Here is a 19,353-nt window from a genome sequence, read left to right on the forward strand (position 1 = left end):
TTAATATCTATTTTTCTTGAAAAATGTTAACTAAACCATTCAAGTAAAGAAGAAAATGCTGATGAAAAATGAAGATTCAAAGGGTTTGTGCCAAAAATCAAACCAGTCCTCTGAAGCCTAACTCAACAGGACCCAACACGCTCCTTTGGATCTCACATGTTCTCTGAAGCAGTGTGTGTGTGTGTTGTGTTGTGGGAAGGGAGGACTGCAGTGACACCCAAGGACAGGCACCAAGGAAGCAGGAGGTTGGAGAAACTTGAGAAGCAAGTGGCCTAGAAAAGGGCTCTGTATCCAAGGATCTCAGCAGCTAGTCAAACCATGAGTAGACATAATTTGTTACAATGTTTTACCACTTCTGAGATGTTGCAGAGCTCTCTCCGGAATAAAGAATGTACCTTTTCTTTTTGTTTTCTCCCACAGTTTCTAGCAGTGTTCCCTGAGTATGAGCATGGGAAATGCATTTATCACACTGCTCTACTTTCTTGAACCTGTACTCAATTAGTATGGCTATTTACAAAACACAGTTTAAATGCTATAATCCTCCCTTACCTGTTTTTGTAGCCTGCTTTTTCAAACTTCTTCCCTTCTACTGTATACCAATAAATTATAGTTATGGAAGCGCTGCAAAATTTAGCTTGGCTTTCTTTGCAATGATATTCTCATGCTAAATTGCATATTTATCCACTACCTTAAAATTTTGTTAATGTTTTATACTTATATACTGATTTTTTAAAAATTTGTAATGAATGCCTACATGGATTTTTGCAGTATTATTGGGTCATGTCAACATTAGTTACGGTAAATATATTTTGCAGGGTGACAAAAAAATCAATAATATTGCATTCTATATCTAATAATTACACTAAAAGTGGTAGATTTTATTCACATAAAATGTTTTAATCATAAGTAAAATCATTAACTATGAATTCAGACAATATAGTCAAAATAGATTTTACTTCAGCTTAAGGCACTACATACAGATTTCTTTAAAAGCACACTCATGTCATTTTATTTACACACTATTTTAAGTGACAATACTTTCTATCTTTATCCTTCATTTATAACTTTACATATTCACAACGAAGTAAAACCCTCCAAATAAAAGGAATTAAATGCCATCATCCTTAAAGCTTACCAGATACGGACAAGAGAGGGAGACACCCAAGAACAATGCAAAGGCATCTGTAATCTTTTAATGCGTCAAGATTTTATCTTTAAATTCTTGTATGAAGCTTAATGAAACAATATCACAAAACCTATAGTACACAGCATTGAAATAATTTATATTAGAAGTCTATTGTTGTTTACCAAAAGAACTTGCCCATTATAGTAACAGCAGAACTGTCCTTTATAAGTAAATGCACTTACTCTGAATTCACCTACTGAATTAACAAAAACCACTCAATAAGTTTTCCTATTACCTTTGACTGTTGTTGTCATAAACAGGTAAGTGTTTCCTGGAGCCAAATATTTTCCATCACCCAGAAAACATGTCAGGATAATTATTTAGCAAAATATACACCAAAACCTTAAAGTAAAGGCTGGCTTCACTGAAGGATTTTCTCAGTGTACTAGGCAGTCACTGGCTTTAACAGTGATAATTTTTTAAAGATACAAATGAAATAACATAAAGTTCAAAATAATAACATATAAACATCTCTTTGGATTAAATAAATACTGTTTTGTCCCATCAGCATATATACAAAAAAATTTTTACAATTTTAAAGTTAGTATTTTGAGAATAGAATGAAAGACAAGGCAAAAAGGTAAATATCTTGTTCAAAGGATTAAGACATGGACAGGACATCCCTTCCTTCTTCAATCCATATGGATGGATTTCCATCCCAAATCCACTCACAGGCTCAATGCTCGTTATGGATTTCTGAAACCTATAACCACCACTCATACTAAGGCAATGACTGAAACAGCACCACAAGGACCAAGCTCTATTGGACGAGGATAAAATGTCCTGCTACTAGTTCACTTACTTCAAAAAAAAAGTGTCCACTGTGTTAATTGGGACTGTCCTTTGTTTTTGTTTTATTTTTAATGGAAATTGAAAACAATTTTTCTATTATTTTGTTCAGAAAAACTATTAACTTCTAGAATAAATCTTATGTGAGAAAAAGGCAAAATAAAATTTGTCAAAAAGCAAAATTAATCCTCTTGGTTTTATTTATTTACTGTGCTATTCTTAATACAGTCAACTTATGACCAAATAGCATGAACTATTTATGCAGGCTGTAGAAATGCTTCTCAAGAACTCCAGAAACAAGAGGTACCAAATCCTCAGGTCGCAAAATGAGTGGTGACCAAATGGGATGAATTGTATGTCCAATTCCTGGCACCACTGTTCTTTACCATCACAGATGATCACCACTTAGCTGGGTGGCATATTGATCGTAGATAGTATTTCTATCTCTAAAAGAGTTACCTAGCTTATTTTATACTGTCAAAACTGTAAGTACCACACTATCAATTGTTTGCCTCAAGTTCTGATGGGTGGTTCTTGAACCCCATTTTTCCTTTAACAGAGATAATCTCGTCTGCCACAACTCAGTTTCTGAATATTACTTCTGATTATTAGAAAGTATCACCCAGCAAAGTTAGGATGGCAGTTCTTTACAACAAATCCTTAGCTCTGGACATACATGTTAAAAAAAATCAGAGCAGAGTAATTACTTCTGTGAACCAAACACTGGAGAAACAGAGGGGCAGCACTCAGGCTACACAATGTCAACAGTGCTTAGCGTTTGTTTACTCTGCCACTTCACATAGGAACAGTGGGAAAGATCCAAGACACCAAATTCCATTTTGAATTTACTCTACTGCCTAAAAAGTAAGGCATAACGCCCCGAAGATAGATATCAAAATCTCTCTTCCTCATTCCGACCCAACTGAAGCCAGATTTGTATTCAGGTCATACATTTTTTTTTTTTTTTTTTTTTTTTTTACAGTGCTTAGATACCTCTGGCTACAATAAACAATATGAGAAAGTAAAACATGGTGGCAAAAACTAAGGAACTTTCTTAAGTTATGACTTTAGCTTGTGAGTCATAAGAAAGTAAACAAATATGAAGTGCAAATATACCCTTTGCTGAGAGCCACGTTCCGTGGGAATGTGGAAGTCAGCCCACAGACCAGCTGCTCTGACCGCTTCAGTCAGTCACAGGAAGTCTACACATTCATACATGCAAACACACTTACACACACACGAATAACTTACACAACAGCATTAAGCACAGACAGAGAAAAGTAATTCTTTCCATTTTCTTAATTTCTTATAGCAACAGTCTTTGAAAGATATCTTTCCTGGCTTCAACAGCTTAGGAATCTTAACAAAGACAATGGTAAAGACTCAAGCTTTGTATCACATGGTTTTTGTTGTTTTTCTTATAATAGCTTTTCTTAAAATAATTTCTTCATATGCTAGATCTGTTCTGCCTGCTTAACCAATTTTATTAACCTTCACAGAGGTCTTCCAATGTCATAGGTTTACCTGGATACAAACTCTATTAAAGTTATTAAATATAAAAATATAGAAAACTTTTCCTTCCTGATACACAAAATCCACTAATTGCATAAAGATTTCTGTTATTTCAGTTACAAATATAAAAATTTATTAGAAAAGCATGCCTACTAAATTTTGATAGATTTTTATTTAAAAATGTGTCAAATCTTCATTGCAAAAAAAAAAAAGGCAGAGGCATTATTTTTCTTACAAAAAGTTTTCTAGTTGGAGAAATAGTTGGTGTTAACTACTGATTTACTAGCAATTTTTGCTATGGTCAGGGTTTTATGTATTAGCTGATGCAGTAAAACAAAGCACAAGGAAAAACAAAAGAATTCTAGCATGCTTGGTCTAAGTTCTTTGTCTCTCAAGGTGTATTTTTCATCGTTAGAATACCATTGTGTCCTCAGTATCGCGACTGATCAAAGACACTCTATAAAATCCAGCACATGCTACTCAATTAAAGGATCGTCATCGTCCTCTTGCAGCTGAAGTCGGGAAAACGGACGGGGTACAGACAGTCTATTCTGCATGATTATAATCAGGCATGTTAGCGTGGTTAGGACCAAAAGCGCACCAATCACAATTCCAATGGCTTCCGGGAGATTAATGCACCACTGGTCAACTAACAAACACTTAGTATGACCAAAGGTTCCGTTATTGGGATGTGGTTTTAATCCCAGGATGTGGCACATCATTGGATAAATATCCACACTGTTAATTGTGCTGTGTTTGTAGCCTTTGTGAAACGCTGGACCATGGGCAGCTAGAAACGGATGCATACTCGACAAAGAATTGTCATAACCATGGTCACCTACTGAAAAAAAGAACAAGATTAGGTTAGTTCCTAAAAGAAAGACTGATCTTTCTATTATAAAACAACTTGCTTCTAGTGTAAATATACTCATTCTTGCCAGTGTAATTCCGATCCATTAAAACTGATTAGCTGGACCTGACAGGGGCCAGAAGAAAATTATCTGTTTTTTTTCCAGCTCAGCCATGTGTCCCCTGTTTCACACATACACTTTTTTCCCAAGTGGTCATGACCCGAGGCTTTAAAACTATTTCTCCACCTGATGCACCTGTCTTTCAGCACCAGCCCCACTCATCTAAACCGCCAACTTCCAGCACTGTGCGCGTGCAGAGAGCGCTAGTGCCTAGACGAGAGTGGCTGGGTCCTGAACAACTGGGGAGAGCAGAAGTGAGTAAAACCAGTGAATGAGGAAGAAGTGCATCTGCAGCCTTACCTACATCAACTGCTCCTGTGATAAGAAAGAGGATTACATAACATACTCCTGGTTTACTGACAGTGAATGCCTCACTCTGCCTCGACCTCTGGAGGGCCCAGTGAGAATGTTAAAGAAGGGGTTCCTGCAGTCAACATGAAGTCTAACCAGTTCACCAACCTCTAACTCCAAATCAAACTCACAGAAAAACACGACAGTCCCGGACAGAACCCCAATACCAAATCCTCAGTTTTTAGCTTTATTTTGGCAAATATTCCCTTTTCCTGTACGCCTGTTGCGCTGATAAGCTCCATACAAAGTACAAGTGATGGGGTGGTGAGTCTATTAGTTTGTGTTACTGAATCCCTTAATCTCATGTCTGAAATATTTCTTAACAGAAATAATGAATGGGATCAACATAATAACAGAATATAACACTTTATTATATAGACTTTAGGATTTCCATAATAATTTCAATAATATAAAAACATACATGTATATGGGATAGAAAAGAGTTTGGAAGGGGAAACTCTGCACTTCTGTATTAATAGATTTTTCTCTCTTTTCTAAATTTTCTGTCTTTTCTCAGTTTTCAACAGTTAGTAAATAAGCAAAAATAACATATAAATTCCATTAACCTTTAGTCTTATCCTTGTCTGAAGCTTCTGATTGGCTATAGATCAGGGATCTGCACACTATAGCCCCTGATCAAATTCAGCTCTCTACCTGTTTTTGTAAACAAAGTTTCATTTCAACACCCAGCATGCATTAGTTTACATAATGTCCACTGCTGCTTTTCCACTACAAAGGAAGAATTGAGTGAGTGAGAAACCAGAGGGCCTATAAAGCCTAACATATTCACTATCTGGCCTTTTACAGAAAAAGTACTCTGACTCCTGTTACAGACTACAAAATCAGGGGTTTTGTTTTGTTTTGTCTTGTTTTTTAAAGTACTCATACTGAATTTAACATAGGGATCAATCAAGTTCGGTGCAGGGAAGACCTGTAACTCTCCCCTCTGTAACTCCTCAAGCTTTAGGAGAGTTTCTGATACACCTGCTTTGTTTACTGGGTAAATTTCGGTTTGTTTACCTTTTGGTTTTTGCCTAGTGTTCCAAACAGCTATAGCGCTCAGGTAAATGATTTCATCACTGGGGAAAGACTTTGAGTTATTAGGACAATTTTTTTAAACACACACATACAATTTAAAAAAGCATTTGAACTATCAAATCTCTCCCCTTTTACTTTGTTTCTTTACTTTTTTCTCATTCTCAACAAGAACCAACCTTGAAAAGTTACTGACAGTAACTGTGGTGTGGGTAAGACAGTCAACTACACCTTTGCCCTTAATGCCACCTACCTTCCTCATCTAAGGGTAAAACTGTGGTTATAAATTGCTTTTGAATGAAAACCTGAGAATTATCCAATCAAAAAGTGAACTGATTACACAGTGTTAGTATCTCTAAATCAAAGTACGCTGTTAACAGAACAATGTCACAATGTGTGATTTATCCCCAGAATACAATAGAAATATCCTAAATACTTACATTTTGGTAATGATTTATTTAACACAATTGTCCAGCCTTCATCAGCAACCAAAATAATAGGCTGAATTCGATCATTATGTTGGTAATGAAATCTGGCAGGAATGTCTTCTTTGAGATAAACATTCATGTGAGGGTTACAGACTTTCAGTTTGTTATAAACCTCTGTTGTATCTGGAAGAAAAAGGAAGCAGTAAAGGAAGAAAGTTATGATTGCCTGATAAGGAAAAAAAAAAAAAAACTTCTAACTAGAATAACTGGAAATAAATCCTGAACAATGCCATCTATTAAATAACTTAATTCTTCAAAAAAGAGAGCAATAATTATGTGATATTGTTGGACGGACAGACACACACACACACACACACACACACACACACACCCCTAGCTTTCCAAGCATTCACGTATCACTTTTTTCATTTTGTGATTCTCTCTGGTGGATTTTTATACAAAAGGGAACATTTTCATGTATAGCTTTCTATGTAAATATAAATTATGTATTGCTGCTAATTACTAATTCTAAGATCAATAGATAAACAATACATCTCAAACAAAAATCCAAAATTTTTTTAAGGATAAAAATTTCCTTTTTCAATTAGTGTGAATACTTAAAAAATATATCAAAAGCAAGGAAGCAATCTCTCCAAAAATGAGTCTTAGGCTAACTGCTTAAAGACTTGTTAATTAAGGGGGTAAACATATAATCTCATTCCCAGTAGGAATATATGGTACTGCACTACAAAAGCCAGAACTGTATTCTTTTGCAAAACCATCTCTCTTAACTCAATTGCTCCCTTTGAATATCCCTCAGCTACAAGGTTACTTACTTATTTTGGGAAGGACAGCAGCAACTGGAGTCAGATCTACAAGAGTGTAGCTTGAGCGATCAATGCAGAGATCCAGGTTTATCAGTTTGTCCTTAGAGCACTGAGTCATCCCATGATCACTGGTAATGATCACATTGAGATTTTCCCACAATCCTAGCACCTTGAGTCTGTGGACTAGCTCACCAATAAGGTCATCTACTTCCTTCAACACTCTGTACATGTTTTCTTTATCTTCAGGTCCATATTTGTGGCCACTTGCATCTGGTTCTTCCCAGTAGAGTGTTGCAAAAGTAACTGGTGGGTTCGAATTCATCAGCCACATGGTAATATTATTTAGTCTTTCCTCAAATGACACTGAAGAGCTATAATTCATAAAATAGGAAGGTGTGGTATTGTGAATGGGTACATCAGTACCAGGCCACATAGCGGCGGCACTTGATCTGTTTTCCTGAAGCTGATTGGTCACCCAAATAGGTACCGCCTCATTCCACCAAAAAGGATCCTTGTCATCAAAGTCAGAAAAATGTTTCTTTGTGATTACATCATACATGGAATTAGCCACGATGCCATGACTTTCTTCATACAAGCCCGTCACAATGCTGTAGTGGTTAGGAAATGTTTTTGTGATAAAAACATTTTTAACATGCTCTACCAGGACTCCTTCTTTGATAAAATTCTGGAGATGAGGAAATTCATAGTTCTGTAGATAGTCAGCTCTGAAACCATCAAAGGACACCAGCAGCAGCTTGGATGGCAGGCTATGGGAAGAGTTACCTCCACAACAAGTTATAAGTCCAGAAAATAAAAGTATTACTAATAACTTCATAATGAACGTGTTGAAGGAGAGCAATCAGGGTTCCTAAAACATAAAAACACAGTTCATAAGTGGTAGTGCTGTTGCTCAGAAGTTTAGCCATCAGGAGAAGAGAAGCAAAAATTTATAAAATTTTTGTATACCAGCTTTATATGATCTTAAAATCAGGTAACGTCATTTACTAAAAGATAATGTCATTTACTGAAAGATAACTGAATAAAGCCAAAATTGGAAAAAAACAAAAATTGCCTTTCCCTGTCCAATTTCCTATATACATGTCCTGCCCCATTCTTAATGAAGGGGGTATGGACCACTCTTATACTCCACAGAAAAACTCCTGTTTGGTTGCCTTGCTTTTCTGTAGTAGCAGAAATTATTCTAAAGACTTAATAAGAACAGGGGCGCCTGACTGGCTCTGTCAGTGCAGCAAGCAACTCTTGATCTCAGGGTGCAAGTTTGTGCCCATGTTGAATGTACAGATTACTTAAAATCTTTAGGGACGCCTGGGTGGCTCAGTGAGCTAAAGCCTCTGCCTTCGGCTCAGGTCATGATCCCAGGGTTCTGGGATCAAGCCCCGCATCCGGCTCCCTACTTAGCAGGGAGCCTGCTTCCCTTCCTCTCTTTCTGACTGCCCCTCTGTCCACTTGTGATCTCTATCAAATAAATAAATTTTTAAAAAAATAAAAACTTTAAAAAAACCTTAATAACAGATGAAGGAAAAAAAAAAAAAGATCCTTTTGCACAAAACAGAAATAATACCAGCCTTCAGAGGCTCCAGGGAGTGCGATTATTTTTCTAGTTTAATGACTGGTAACCTATGTTCTTTTTACACCACAGAAATAGGTGGTGGAAATTCTACCATGCTGACTTACCACCAGCTCCTGTTGAAGATATGGCATGGAAAAGGGGGGTAAGAAATAAATATTACTTGAGAAAAAGATCCCACCTCAATCTATACATGCCCAGTATTTACAGGAGGTTGACAGACAAAGCCCACAGGGGCTTGGCTGCCACAGTGACTTCTGAAAAAAATCCAACAGCTGTTGAGAACTTCACCATATTCCTTAAACTTCCTCTTTACTATCAAGGACATAATTATTCTACCTAATACCCCAGGCTCAGAGCTCGCTCTGATTTTTTTTTTCTTTTTTCTTTCTGGACAATCCACTGATTATTAAACAAACAAACAAACAAACAAAAAACCCCCAGCTTTCCCATAATAAATCTCCCTGCCTTTAGTCTCTATCATCTTTGGTCCTTCAGAAAACAGGATAGGTGATTTAAGTAGGATGACCCACTTCAGCTGGACAGGATGTATCTTCCACTGTAATAGACAAGAAGATTTACCTACCTAAAGCTAGGTAAGCTAACAGGTCTGAGGGTTGGAGATGAAGGGAGCTGCATTCTCTGTGCTGCAAAAGGTAGAGGCAATTACTGAGAGGGAGTAGGGTGGCAAAAGGTTCTCGGATTTGAGAAACAGAGAACGTATGAAATGGCCAACATGGAGAAGGGGAGAGAGTGCAGGGTAAGAGCAGGATGGGGGGGTCAAAGTGGACAGCAGGTGTCATGAACTCCTAGTGACACCGCTGACTGCTTTTCTCTAGCAATTCAGAGACCCTGGCATGGGCCTGAACAAAACCTGCACTGGAGACTCTGTGAGAAACTGAAGTACAGCAAAGGAAGCAGACGATCCTGACTAGGGAGTGACTAAAATCTGAACTACGGCGTCTAAGTTCAAACGGCTACAGATAATGAAGTAGAGAGTTTTCTGGACTAGAGCTTCTCGGGGGAAGCTGCAAGGATGTGAGGCTGTAGTGGGAGTGAGGTGAGTGAATTATTCCAGAGGAAGAGCCAAGGTATGGCCGTGGGGGGTGTGAACCTCGAGGTCCAGGCAGAAGTGGCCACAAGCTAACTGACATGATGATTAAGTGCATGAGCCACTTATCGTCTGTTCTTTCTCCCAACTCAACCACAATTACTTAAAGGCGGAGACTTTCTTTCCTTCAAACATGCCAGCTAGACGATCTGTGTGTGCGTAGTCATTCACACATCAGTTGACTGAAGCTGCGGCCGTCTTAGAACCAGGAACTTGAAATTGGGAAGACCAAAGGCACAGAAATTTGTTTGTGAGGGTCTGTAGGTCTCAAGAGCCGGCCACTTTAACGCAACTTGAGCTGCCTTCTGAGTGTGGTACATGCGTCACATGCTGCCGATGCCACCCATGAAACCCCAAACAGGACGTTATGACAAACCGAATCTGCTCTCCAAAGAGAAGAGTAACCAGGCTGTTCGGTATTGAGACACACCATCCAGACACAGTCTCCGGAACCGAGACAGAGAGCGGCCCTTCTCACTCCGTGTTCGGTGCCCCGACCTCGTCTTCAGGCACTATTCACCTCCTGCCTCAGTGGGTTGGTGCGAGTTCAGCCACACTCGGGGTCCAGCAACCAGAGAGCTTGTGCGGAGGCCACGCAGGTCTCTGGGGGAGCGTGGAGGGAGCAGACCCCCTGCTTTGTCACTGGGTACAGCTACCTTCCCAGACACAAGTACTGGTCTCCAGTACGAGCCCACTGAAACAGCTTGTCGGCCCTGCAGCTTAAAGGTACTCCCCCTGCACTTCGTACAAAGTGTCTTAGGTACTGCCCTGGTCCCTCAGTAACTGGGGCACCTTCCCCACCAATTCCACCGCACAAACTATCCCGCGGGCAAGACAAGCCTGAGGTAGGTCAAAGTGAACGCATTCTCCGCAGCTCCAGACTTCTTTCTTTCTTTCCCCAGCCTTTAAGACGGCTTCCCCCGTTGTCTCACACCAGAGCTGCCCTGAGGAAGCCCCTCACCACCAGCCTCATCGCTTCTATTTGCAAATCACATCCTGCAGCACAGCAGACAGAAAAATCACCGAGGGGAGCCTGTTGTAATGTAAGTGTGGTGGCCCAGTTCTCACACCCAGGAAATTCTGACTCCAGAATAGAGTAGAAGCAGAGCAGAGTAGAAGCCAGGAACCTGCATTTTGAGCAGCTCCCCATTGTTTCCATCTCTACCGTGGCCAGACTTCTAAAAGCCCTTAATTCCTCTTGTCTCTTAACTGACCTTCCCACCTTACCCACCCTCCCCTTTCTTGCCCAATATCTCCTCCCAACTTACTCTTCCCCATGTAGCTCTGTTCATAACACTCCTCTAAAAAAAGTTCCAAGAGTCCCCTGCCTATACAAACACTTTGGCCTGGCAGTCAAGCCCCTGCAGTATCCAGGCCCAGCCCACATACGCATTACTAAAACAGTTACAGAAAATCCTTGCTAACCTTGCTTTCCTTTTACCATATTTCTCCAACACCATCTGCCTCAAATGTATCACAAAGACATGTAAAAGGCAATAGGCCTTTATCTGGATGACCTATACGTGACCTCTAAGAGCTCTTCAGTAATAGTATGTGCTTCCAAACACCCTGAAGTTACCTCCTGTGCATGAAGTCTGGCTCAAACATTCTCTTACGTTATTTTTTTTAGTATCATTCAATACATAGCTAATAGAACTTAAGATTATACTACAAAAATGTATGTATGTGCCATGTATCAGGGGACGAGGGCTTTACACTTTTCAAATCTGTCATACTCACAATAGGGGCATAAATAATCAGAGTACTGAATCGGGCTGTCATCCCGAAAGAACAAAGACAAGGGTGAATGAACTCTGTTCTAGAACACCAAAACTTCTTTGTAACGCTGTGCTTGAGAGCCATACACCAAAAAGTCTTGTTTCTAACACTAAGCCCTTTGAGGAATTACTACAAATGGAATATCATATATATCCAAACCTTTTTCAATACAGTTATCTCTAAGAACAGCAGAGTGCCAAGCCAATTCAACAAATGGTGCCTGGACAGCCGGATATCCACACGCCAGAGAATGAATTTGGACCCCTCATCTCACACCATACACCAAAATTAATTACAAATGGCTCATGAACCAAAATTTAGAGCTAAAACTATAAAACTCTTAGAAGAAAATATAGGAGTAAATCTTCATGACCCTGAGTTAGGCAAAGCCTTCTTTGGTGCCTAGGTACAGCACCAAAAAGAAATAAACAAACAAACAAACAAATAAATAAATAAAATTGGACTTCATTGAGACTAAAAACGTTGGTGCTTTAAAGGATACCATGAAGAATGAGAAAAGACAACCCACAGAACAGGAGAAAATATTTTAAAATCGTCTGATGAGTTATTTATAATTAGTATAAAAATGTAACAACTTAAAAAGTCAAACAATTCAATTAAAAAAATGAGCAAAGGATCCAAAAAGACATTTCTCCAAAAATATAAAGGGGCAAATGAGGCCACAAAAAGATGTTCAACACCATCAGGGAAATGTAAATGAAAATCACAATGAAATAACACATCAGACCCAGCAGGATGGAGAGAATCAAAAAGACCAATAATAAGAGTTAGCAAGGATATAAAGAAATTGAAACATTTATACCAGTGCTGGTGAGAATGTAAAATGGGAGAGCCACCTAGAAAACATTCTGGCAGTTCTTTAAAAAGTTTAAACAGAGTCACCATAATACCTAGAAATTCAACTACTAGGTATATGTCCAAAAGAAATTAAAACAGATGCTCACATTAAATAAAACTTGTACACAAATGTTCACAGCAGCATTTTATAAGGGCCCAGAAGTGGAAACAACTCAAACGCCCACCAGGTGATGAAAAATGGACAAATAAAATGTGATCTACCCAAAGCATGGAGTATTATTTGACAATAAAAAGGAATAAAGTCCTAACAGACACTATAAGTGCACTTGATCTTAGCCAAAAGGCCGAGAAGCGATACAGACACTGTAAGTGGATAAACCCTGATGCATTACACTAAGTGAAAGAAGGCAATCAATCACTAAAGATCTCTTTTTCTATAACTCTTTAGATTAAATGCCCAAGACAGGCAAATTTATTAGAGATGGAAGTACATTGGTAGTGTTTGGCGCAAAGGGCTGGAGGGAAATGGGGAGTAAGTTCCAATGGTCTGAGGTTTGTTTCTGGGGCGATGAAAATGTTCCCATATTGACTGTGGGGATGGTTCTATGATTCCCTAATGTTCACTTAGGTGAGTGAACTGGACAGAGTGTGAATTATATCTCAATAAAGTTATTATATTAAAAACAAAAAGAGGGAATGAAATTGTAATCTTAAAAGCATCTGAAATGCCCTGCCATAAAACAGGAAACATCTCTGACGTCTCAATTTATGCCCCAAATTATGTAACATTTGTATTCCATAATAGACTTGGGTGTTTTAACATGAAAATGTTTTATAACACCTTCCAAATGCAAAAACAATAACAAAACAAAAACCTGTGCCTGACCCTCTCTCAAAATACGTATAAATCAAAATCTTTCTTCCCTAAATCTTGAATGAAAATTATGTTCAAATATATGTGCTATTTATCCTGTGGTTCAGGAATGCATTAGCACACTGTTAGGATCCTTGTCTCTAGACTTCAAGGCACAGACAGAACGGAAAGATTATAGGCTCTGAAATCAGAATGATCCCAGAACTTAAGCTCACATTTAGTCACTGGGCAATTAATTTTGAGCAGATCTAACTTCCCCCAGAGTTAGCTTTAGTGTTTGTGACATGATACACACACACACATCTATATATAGTGTTACAGAACAGGCTGTCAAATTTAGTTTCTTTTTATCAATGCTAGTTACAAAGCTGTTATGTTAGGAAAAAGTCTGTATTATAACAGGCAGAATACTATTATTGTGCAACCCTAAAATAATTAGAAAAAATTTAGGTCAACCCCTTCTTTTTACATATGATAGGGCTGAAGTCCAGTGATAGGCCAAGCTCAGAAAGCAATATGCACTTACTAATTCATGCTCCTCACAAGTTTACAAGTCTAGTAACAGCAAGTTAACAAGACTAGTAACAACTCCAAATGATTACCAAAACTTTTCCTGCCAGAACATGTTTATTAGCAGCACATGTATCTATGTCTACCGCATTCTGTTTCATTCAAACAGGGGGTGTTAACTGATAAACAAAATACCAGCGAAAAGTTCTCAAGTAGTTTTCAAGGAATGAAAATCACTAATTGTTATATTACTCAACTTTGAGAAAAATTCTATAATGTTTCAAACAAACAAACAAAAATAGTGGAGGGAAGAAAAAAAAAAGCAGACTATCCTATTCTCAGTCCTAAAAACACTGGGATTCTAAATAATTTTCCCATTTTCAAGTTTTCAAAATTTTCTAGTATCTTAAAAACAGCTACACCATCTTACTTTCTACATAGTAAAATAACTCCAATTATCCCAACAGCAACCAAAAGAAGTAGGTAGTAATCTTCAATTCAGGGGACAAAACCTGCTCTACCTCCTCTGGGATGACTTTTTTTACCTGGATGGAATGCATCTCAGGCAGTTCCCAGTGGCATTCTTAGTCCCAGTGAAGTTGAGAGAGGCCAGCAATTACAGGAAATGGTGAAAGACATTTGTCACCGTTAGCTTGCCATCTACTTTGTAATAATACAAAAGCCCTCATCTAAAGACTTCACAAATATTTATAATGAAACTTTTACACAGCTTTAAAATAAAATAGCATTGCCTGTGGACATGGGAAATTTCGGTGGCTTCCTGTAGATCATTATTTTCTTTCACCAAAGGGGGAAAAAACTACTCTTTAGAAGACTTTCTCAGTCGTAAAAATGTTGGGATTCTAAATAATTCTCCCATTTTCAAGTGCACACAAAATTTTCTAGTATCTTGAAAACAGCTACACCATCTTACTTTCTACATAGTAAAATAACCCCTCACGTACTTCTTGCATTTTCATCAACATTTCTCCCAAATTATATTTCGTAGCTAATCTAAAATACATAAACTATTTCCTCTTTGCTTTCAAATGACCTTAATTTCCTTAAAATAGCCTGGGAACAACCTCTGGGGGGAAAAAAAGGAAGAAAAGAAAACCATGACATTAAAAGGAGCAGCGGACTGCCTAGAACACGGAGTAAGTTCTCAGGCTTAGGTCCAGCAGATCACCTGGTGGTCAGGCAACACCACTCTGGAGTCGGACCCAGTGTAAACCTGAATCTGCCTGTCACCAGCCGTACAATGTGGAACGTAACTCTTCACTCCTCCGAGCCTGAATTTCCCCATCTGTATAATGGGACGCTACGATCTCACACGGTTGCTATACCGAGAAAAGGAAGCATTGTTTGTCGAGGGCTTAACACGGTGTCCGGCCTATAAAAAGCACTTAAATGTGATCTTTGCTGTTTGGTCTTCTAGGAAATTAGTTCTTAAATTTGATTATGTAATTGCCACGAGCTCCGATCTAATACTCAGACGCAAACGCCCACCCCGCCTCCCCTCGCTGTCACCCCTGCCCACCTTCGCCCCTCCGCCGCTGTCAGCCCACGCCCTCCGCACCCTTCACAGCACGCCCCGCCCCCAACCCCGCCGCGTCCCAAACCACCTGCCAACTGCTCTTTCCGCCCCCCACACCGCCCTCCTCCTCGCCCAGCCCAGCCCTCTCCCGGCGCCTGCGGGTCCCCGCGCGGACGACCCGCCACCGCCCCGGGGGCCGGGGAAGGGTGGGGGGTGTTTCTCACCACCTCCAGTGCCAAAGCCCCAGGCGACCCAGGAGGGGGTGGCATCTCCCTCCGGAAGGCCGGCCGCGCGAGGCTCGCACTCACCCGCTGCAGCCGGCGCGCGGAACTCAGCACTGGCGGAACCCCGCGCTCGTGGGCCCTGGGGACGAGGCCGACCCGATCTCTGCGCCAGGCAGAGATCTTCCTGAGGCGCCTGCGCAATAGCGGGCGCCCCCGCCGCGGGTAACAGCCTCAACCTCCCCAAGAACCGCTTTGTTGCGAGCACTCTGGAGTGTGCGCAGCCGCCCGACGCGCGACTGCGGAACCTGCTGCCAGCCCGCAGGGACCCCCGCGGGCGGCGCAGGCTGAGACGCGTCCTCGGATTGGCTGGCGGAGCCGCGTCAAATGTAATCCCCTTTGCGATTGGTTAGAGTCGGGTACCACCTGGAGACAGCGGCTTTGGTGGGGTCGCATTGGACCTCGAGAAGGTCGGTTCCTATCTTCCACCCCGCCCCTTTTCTATTATCCTAGTGCTGGACGCCCTTCAGGAAACCTGAAACCCAGCGTGTCCGGGAAAGACACCTAACTGTTGCCAAGCCCAGTTCATTCCTAGTTAAGAGGCACCTGGCAACTTTGGTGTCCTCAGGAAAAGCGACTTTGGCTGCACCAAGGGCCCAGCACAAATCTAGAGCAACTTCAGACAGTTCCAGGGACTTGAAATAAACGCGGTGTGATTCTACCCAAAGTACCTGTTTTGCTGGAAGATTGCGCGCCTTTACACCCGAAGTTCTGTAGTAGGCAGTTTACAAGGAAAGTCACAATTCACAGAAAAAAATCCCTGCAGTAGGGAACCAGCTGAGAAATGGGCATGTCTTTGGACAGATGCATATGGGATTGTGCTTCCGCCTTCAATTGGAAACTTAATAGAGTAGAAGAATGTATCTTTAAATTTACTAGTAGAAAGAGAAATTACCAGATGAAATTGATTTATTTGTTAACGCTTGGGTTACCCAGGCATACCTGGTGAATGATGGATGGTATCTTTTTTTTCTCTTTGTATTTGCAGTGCCAAATACAGGACCTGGAGTTGAAAAGTATCTTATTAAATGTTTATTGAATTTAACAGAACTTTTAAGGTGCTCTTGGTTCTTGCCTCCCGTCACTTTAAAATGCAAAATCCAAGGGGATATTTTCTTTCATAATCAGTAGTGTAGCTCCAACAGTTGCTTAAAAGAATGCAATTAGATGAATTAAGGATATTAGTCCTATGTTAATATTTTCAGGTGTTGAGTATTTACTGGATATAAACCCAGTACCTGGATTAGTAACCTTCAATAGTGGACCTTAGAAATCAACTTCTATGGAGCACCTGGCTGGCTCAGTCAGTGGACTGTGTGACTCTGGATCTTGCAGTTGTGAGTTTGAGCTCGACATTGGGTATAGAGATTACTTAAAAATTAAATCTTAAAAAAAAAAAAAAAAAGAAAGAAAAATCAAGGTCTAAGGTCTGAACCTTGGGTATGAGCTTTAAAGTATAGGCATGGATGGTGATGTTAGGGTTAGAAGTCAACAGCCAAGAAAGAATTCTTGAGATGTCTTTGGTGCAAAAAGGACCAGGACCCATGGGCAGAAAGAACTGCAGTGTGTTCCCGAGCCTATTATATGCTTTCAGGTTGGGAGGGGCTTAGGTTTCCGGGATCTTGAGGAGGCTAGCTATTGTTGGGAAAAGGTCTTTTATTACTGTCTAGTAAAACCTTAGTCATGAGACCCTTCAGATGTATATCAGTGGGCCATATTCTTAGGGGATGACAAAGGAAGTTTCCAAAAAAATATTTATATGTTGAAGTAGACTTACAGGATGGTGGGGGTAAGGGGGGTGTTCCGGGCTAGGATTGCCTTTTGCCCTTCTCAAAGTATTAACATTGAAGCAGTTAATGTTCACTCTGCCCATTTCAAGGACTTGTCAATGGGCTGTATGTAGTAAGGAAATTTAATAATTTTTCTTTTGCCTTTGTTTCTCATATCAGCTAGGACTCCAGAGTCTACAAGCAGCTGCAGAGACAATTTGGGCCAACCATATACTGTTGATTATTAGTTTGTACCTTCACAAGTTAATTCCACTTGCAACTCTCAAGGCTGGCCTGTGCATTGGTGAATTGGGCATCCTAGATCTGTGGGTTGTCAGAGCTGGAAGGAGTGGGAGAAGCCATGTAATTCCCGTCCCTACACTCTGCCAGACCTGAGTTTTAATACTCACTCTACCACTCAGTAGCTCAGCTATCTGGGACCAGTGTCTCTTATCTAGTTGAGCCTCCAATTCCTCATATGCAAAAACAGCCCTCTTTCAGTACCAGCCTCTTGGTGTTATATTGTCAAATAAATGAGAAAAAGCAAGTGAAGTACTCAGTGCAATGTCTGAAACATGGTTAAGTGTTAGCGATTATTATCACTATGACCAGAATACATTCCCCAACCTGAACAATGGTCATCAGAAGTCAGAATTCAGAGAGAATTTACATAATGTCCAATTTAGTGGAACTTAAATTTTCTGGATTTGGGCGCCACATGATTATACATAACCTGTTTGTTCATTCATGAGGTGCATGATTGCTTAAAGAGTAGACAAAACAGACTTCTACAAAGGTCAGATGTGTCGTGGAGAGAGCAGCTGGATGGGCATAGGAGAGAAGGGCTCCCTTCCTCTAGACCACTGCCCATGTTGCTGGGTCAGATCAGGGAGTCCTAGGCAGTCACGTTTCCTTCTTATAGATAATATGGTTGAGAACAGGGAGACAAAATGACTCACGAGGCTCTTTTGACATCAAGCTTCTGTTATCCTTCAAATATTTACCATTTCAACCACAACTGAGAACTTGTTTCAGATGAGCATAAATAATAAGGTTATTTATAATCCCGTGAAATAGGAAGACTGGAGGTAGGATAGGGTTCGGGACTGGTTGAATTAGCAGCTCAACAATGTTGCCATGTACGGGGTTCTTTCTAAATCTCCAAGGGGCTATTAACAGACTTGGCTGCTGGTTCCTCTAGTGGTAAACATAATAGTAACAACAGGAACCATGTGATTCATCTTTCACTTCCACTGAGCAACAGAAGTGACTTCTAGGTTTCTTTTCTCTGTCTCAGAAGTCTTCAGCAACCCTCACTTACTTTGACTAAAATTGGGTCATATGCCTAAATCTAAGCCAGAAAAGAATGTGGAATTACCAGGGGATCAATTGGGTCCAGACCTTGAGCTGAGGACTTTCCTAAACTGTGCTTCTTTTCTCAATAGGAAGGAGGGGGAATCAGTACAGTTAACTCTACCAGGAAGTATGCTATAGATTCATTGGAGGACCTTAATGATAATAAAACAAAACACAACAGTATCATAAATTCTTCCCTTCCATAGTGATTTTTAGACATATATATTATTCATTTACTGGCAAAATGATAACATTCATTTGTAATGTTCTTTCAGCTCAGCTTTTGAAAAAATTTTATATAAATCTTAGAAATATGGAGAAGGTTTAAACCCATTTTGTGTTAGAAACTGAAATGAGCTAGAAGCAATCATTTAAACTCATCATTTACAAATGAATGTTGCGCCTCAGAGAGAATTGATTTGGCTAAAGTCACAAAAACTAGTTTCAGTTAGTCTTTGCCCCATAGCCAATGTCAAGTCTGGAAGCACTATGTTAGAGGCAGTTTCTTCTTTTCCCCCACCATTTACTACAAGATTCATCATTAGCATAAAATACTTTAAAATCTTTATCCTGTTCTCTAGATGGAAGACATAGCTCTTTATGTAGCTTTCTTTTTTAAAACTCCTAATG

At 39.9% G+C, this 19,353-nt stretch overlaps 1 protein-coding gene across 3 annotated transcripts; it reads right to left on the reverse strand.

The window, feature by feature from the left end:
• Positions 1-935: 935 nt before the first annotated feature.
• ENPP4 (ectonucleotide pyrophosphatase/phosphodiesterase 4) lies at positions 936-15,885 on the reverse strand. 3 transcript variants are annotated; one of them, XM_059400334.1, is made up of 4 exons: positions 15,626-15,885; positions 7,109-7,967; positions 6,285-6,455; positions 936-4,325 (listed from the first exon to the last, which is right to left on the reverse strand). In XM_059400334.1, the coding sequence occupies exons 2-4, from the start codon at positions 7,932-7,934 to the stop codon at positions 3,964-3,966; spliced, it is 1,359 nt and encodes a 452-aa protein (XP_059256317.1). In that variant the 5' UTR covers positions 7,935-7,967; positions 15,626-15,885; the 3' UTR covers positions 936-3,963. The 3 variants fall into 3 exon arrangements, with proteins under 3 accessions (XP_059256317.1, XP_059256315.1, XP_059256316.1); XM_059400332.1 differs by having other exon boundaries at positions 936-4,328; positions 15,626-15,883; XM_059400333.1 differs by lacking the exon at positions 15,626-15,885 and adding an exon at positions 15,542-15,600 and having other exon boundaries at positions 936-4,328.
• Between the last annotated feature and the right edge of the window lie 3,468 nt (positions 15,886-19,353).

Source organism: Mustela nigripes, chromosome 5, assembly GCF_022355385.1.
Source record: "Mustela nigripes isolate SB6536 chromosome 5, MUSNIG.SB6536, whole genome shotgun sequence".
Taxonomy (NCBI): Eukaryota; Metazoa; Chordata; class Mammalia; order Carnivora; family Mustelidae; genus Mustela; species Mustela nigripes.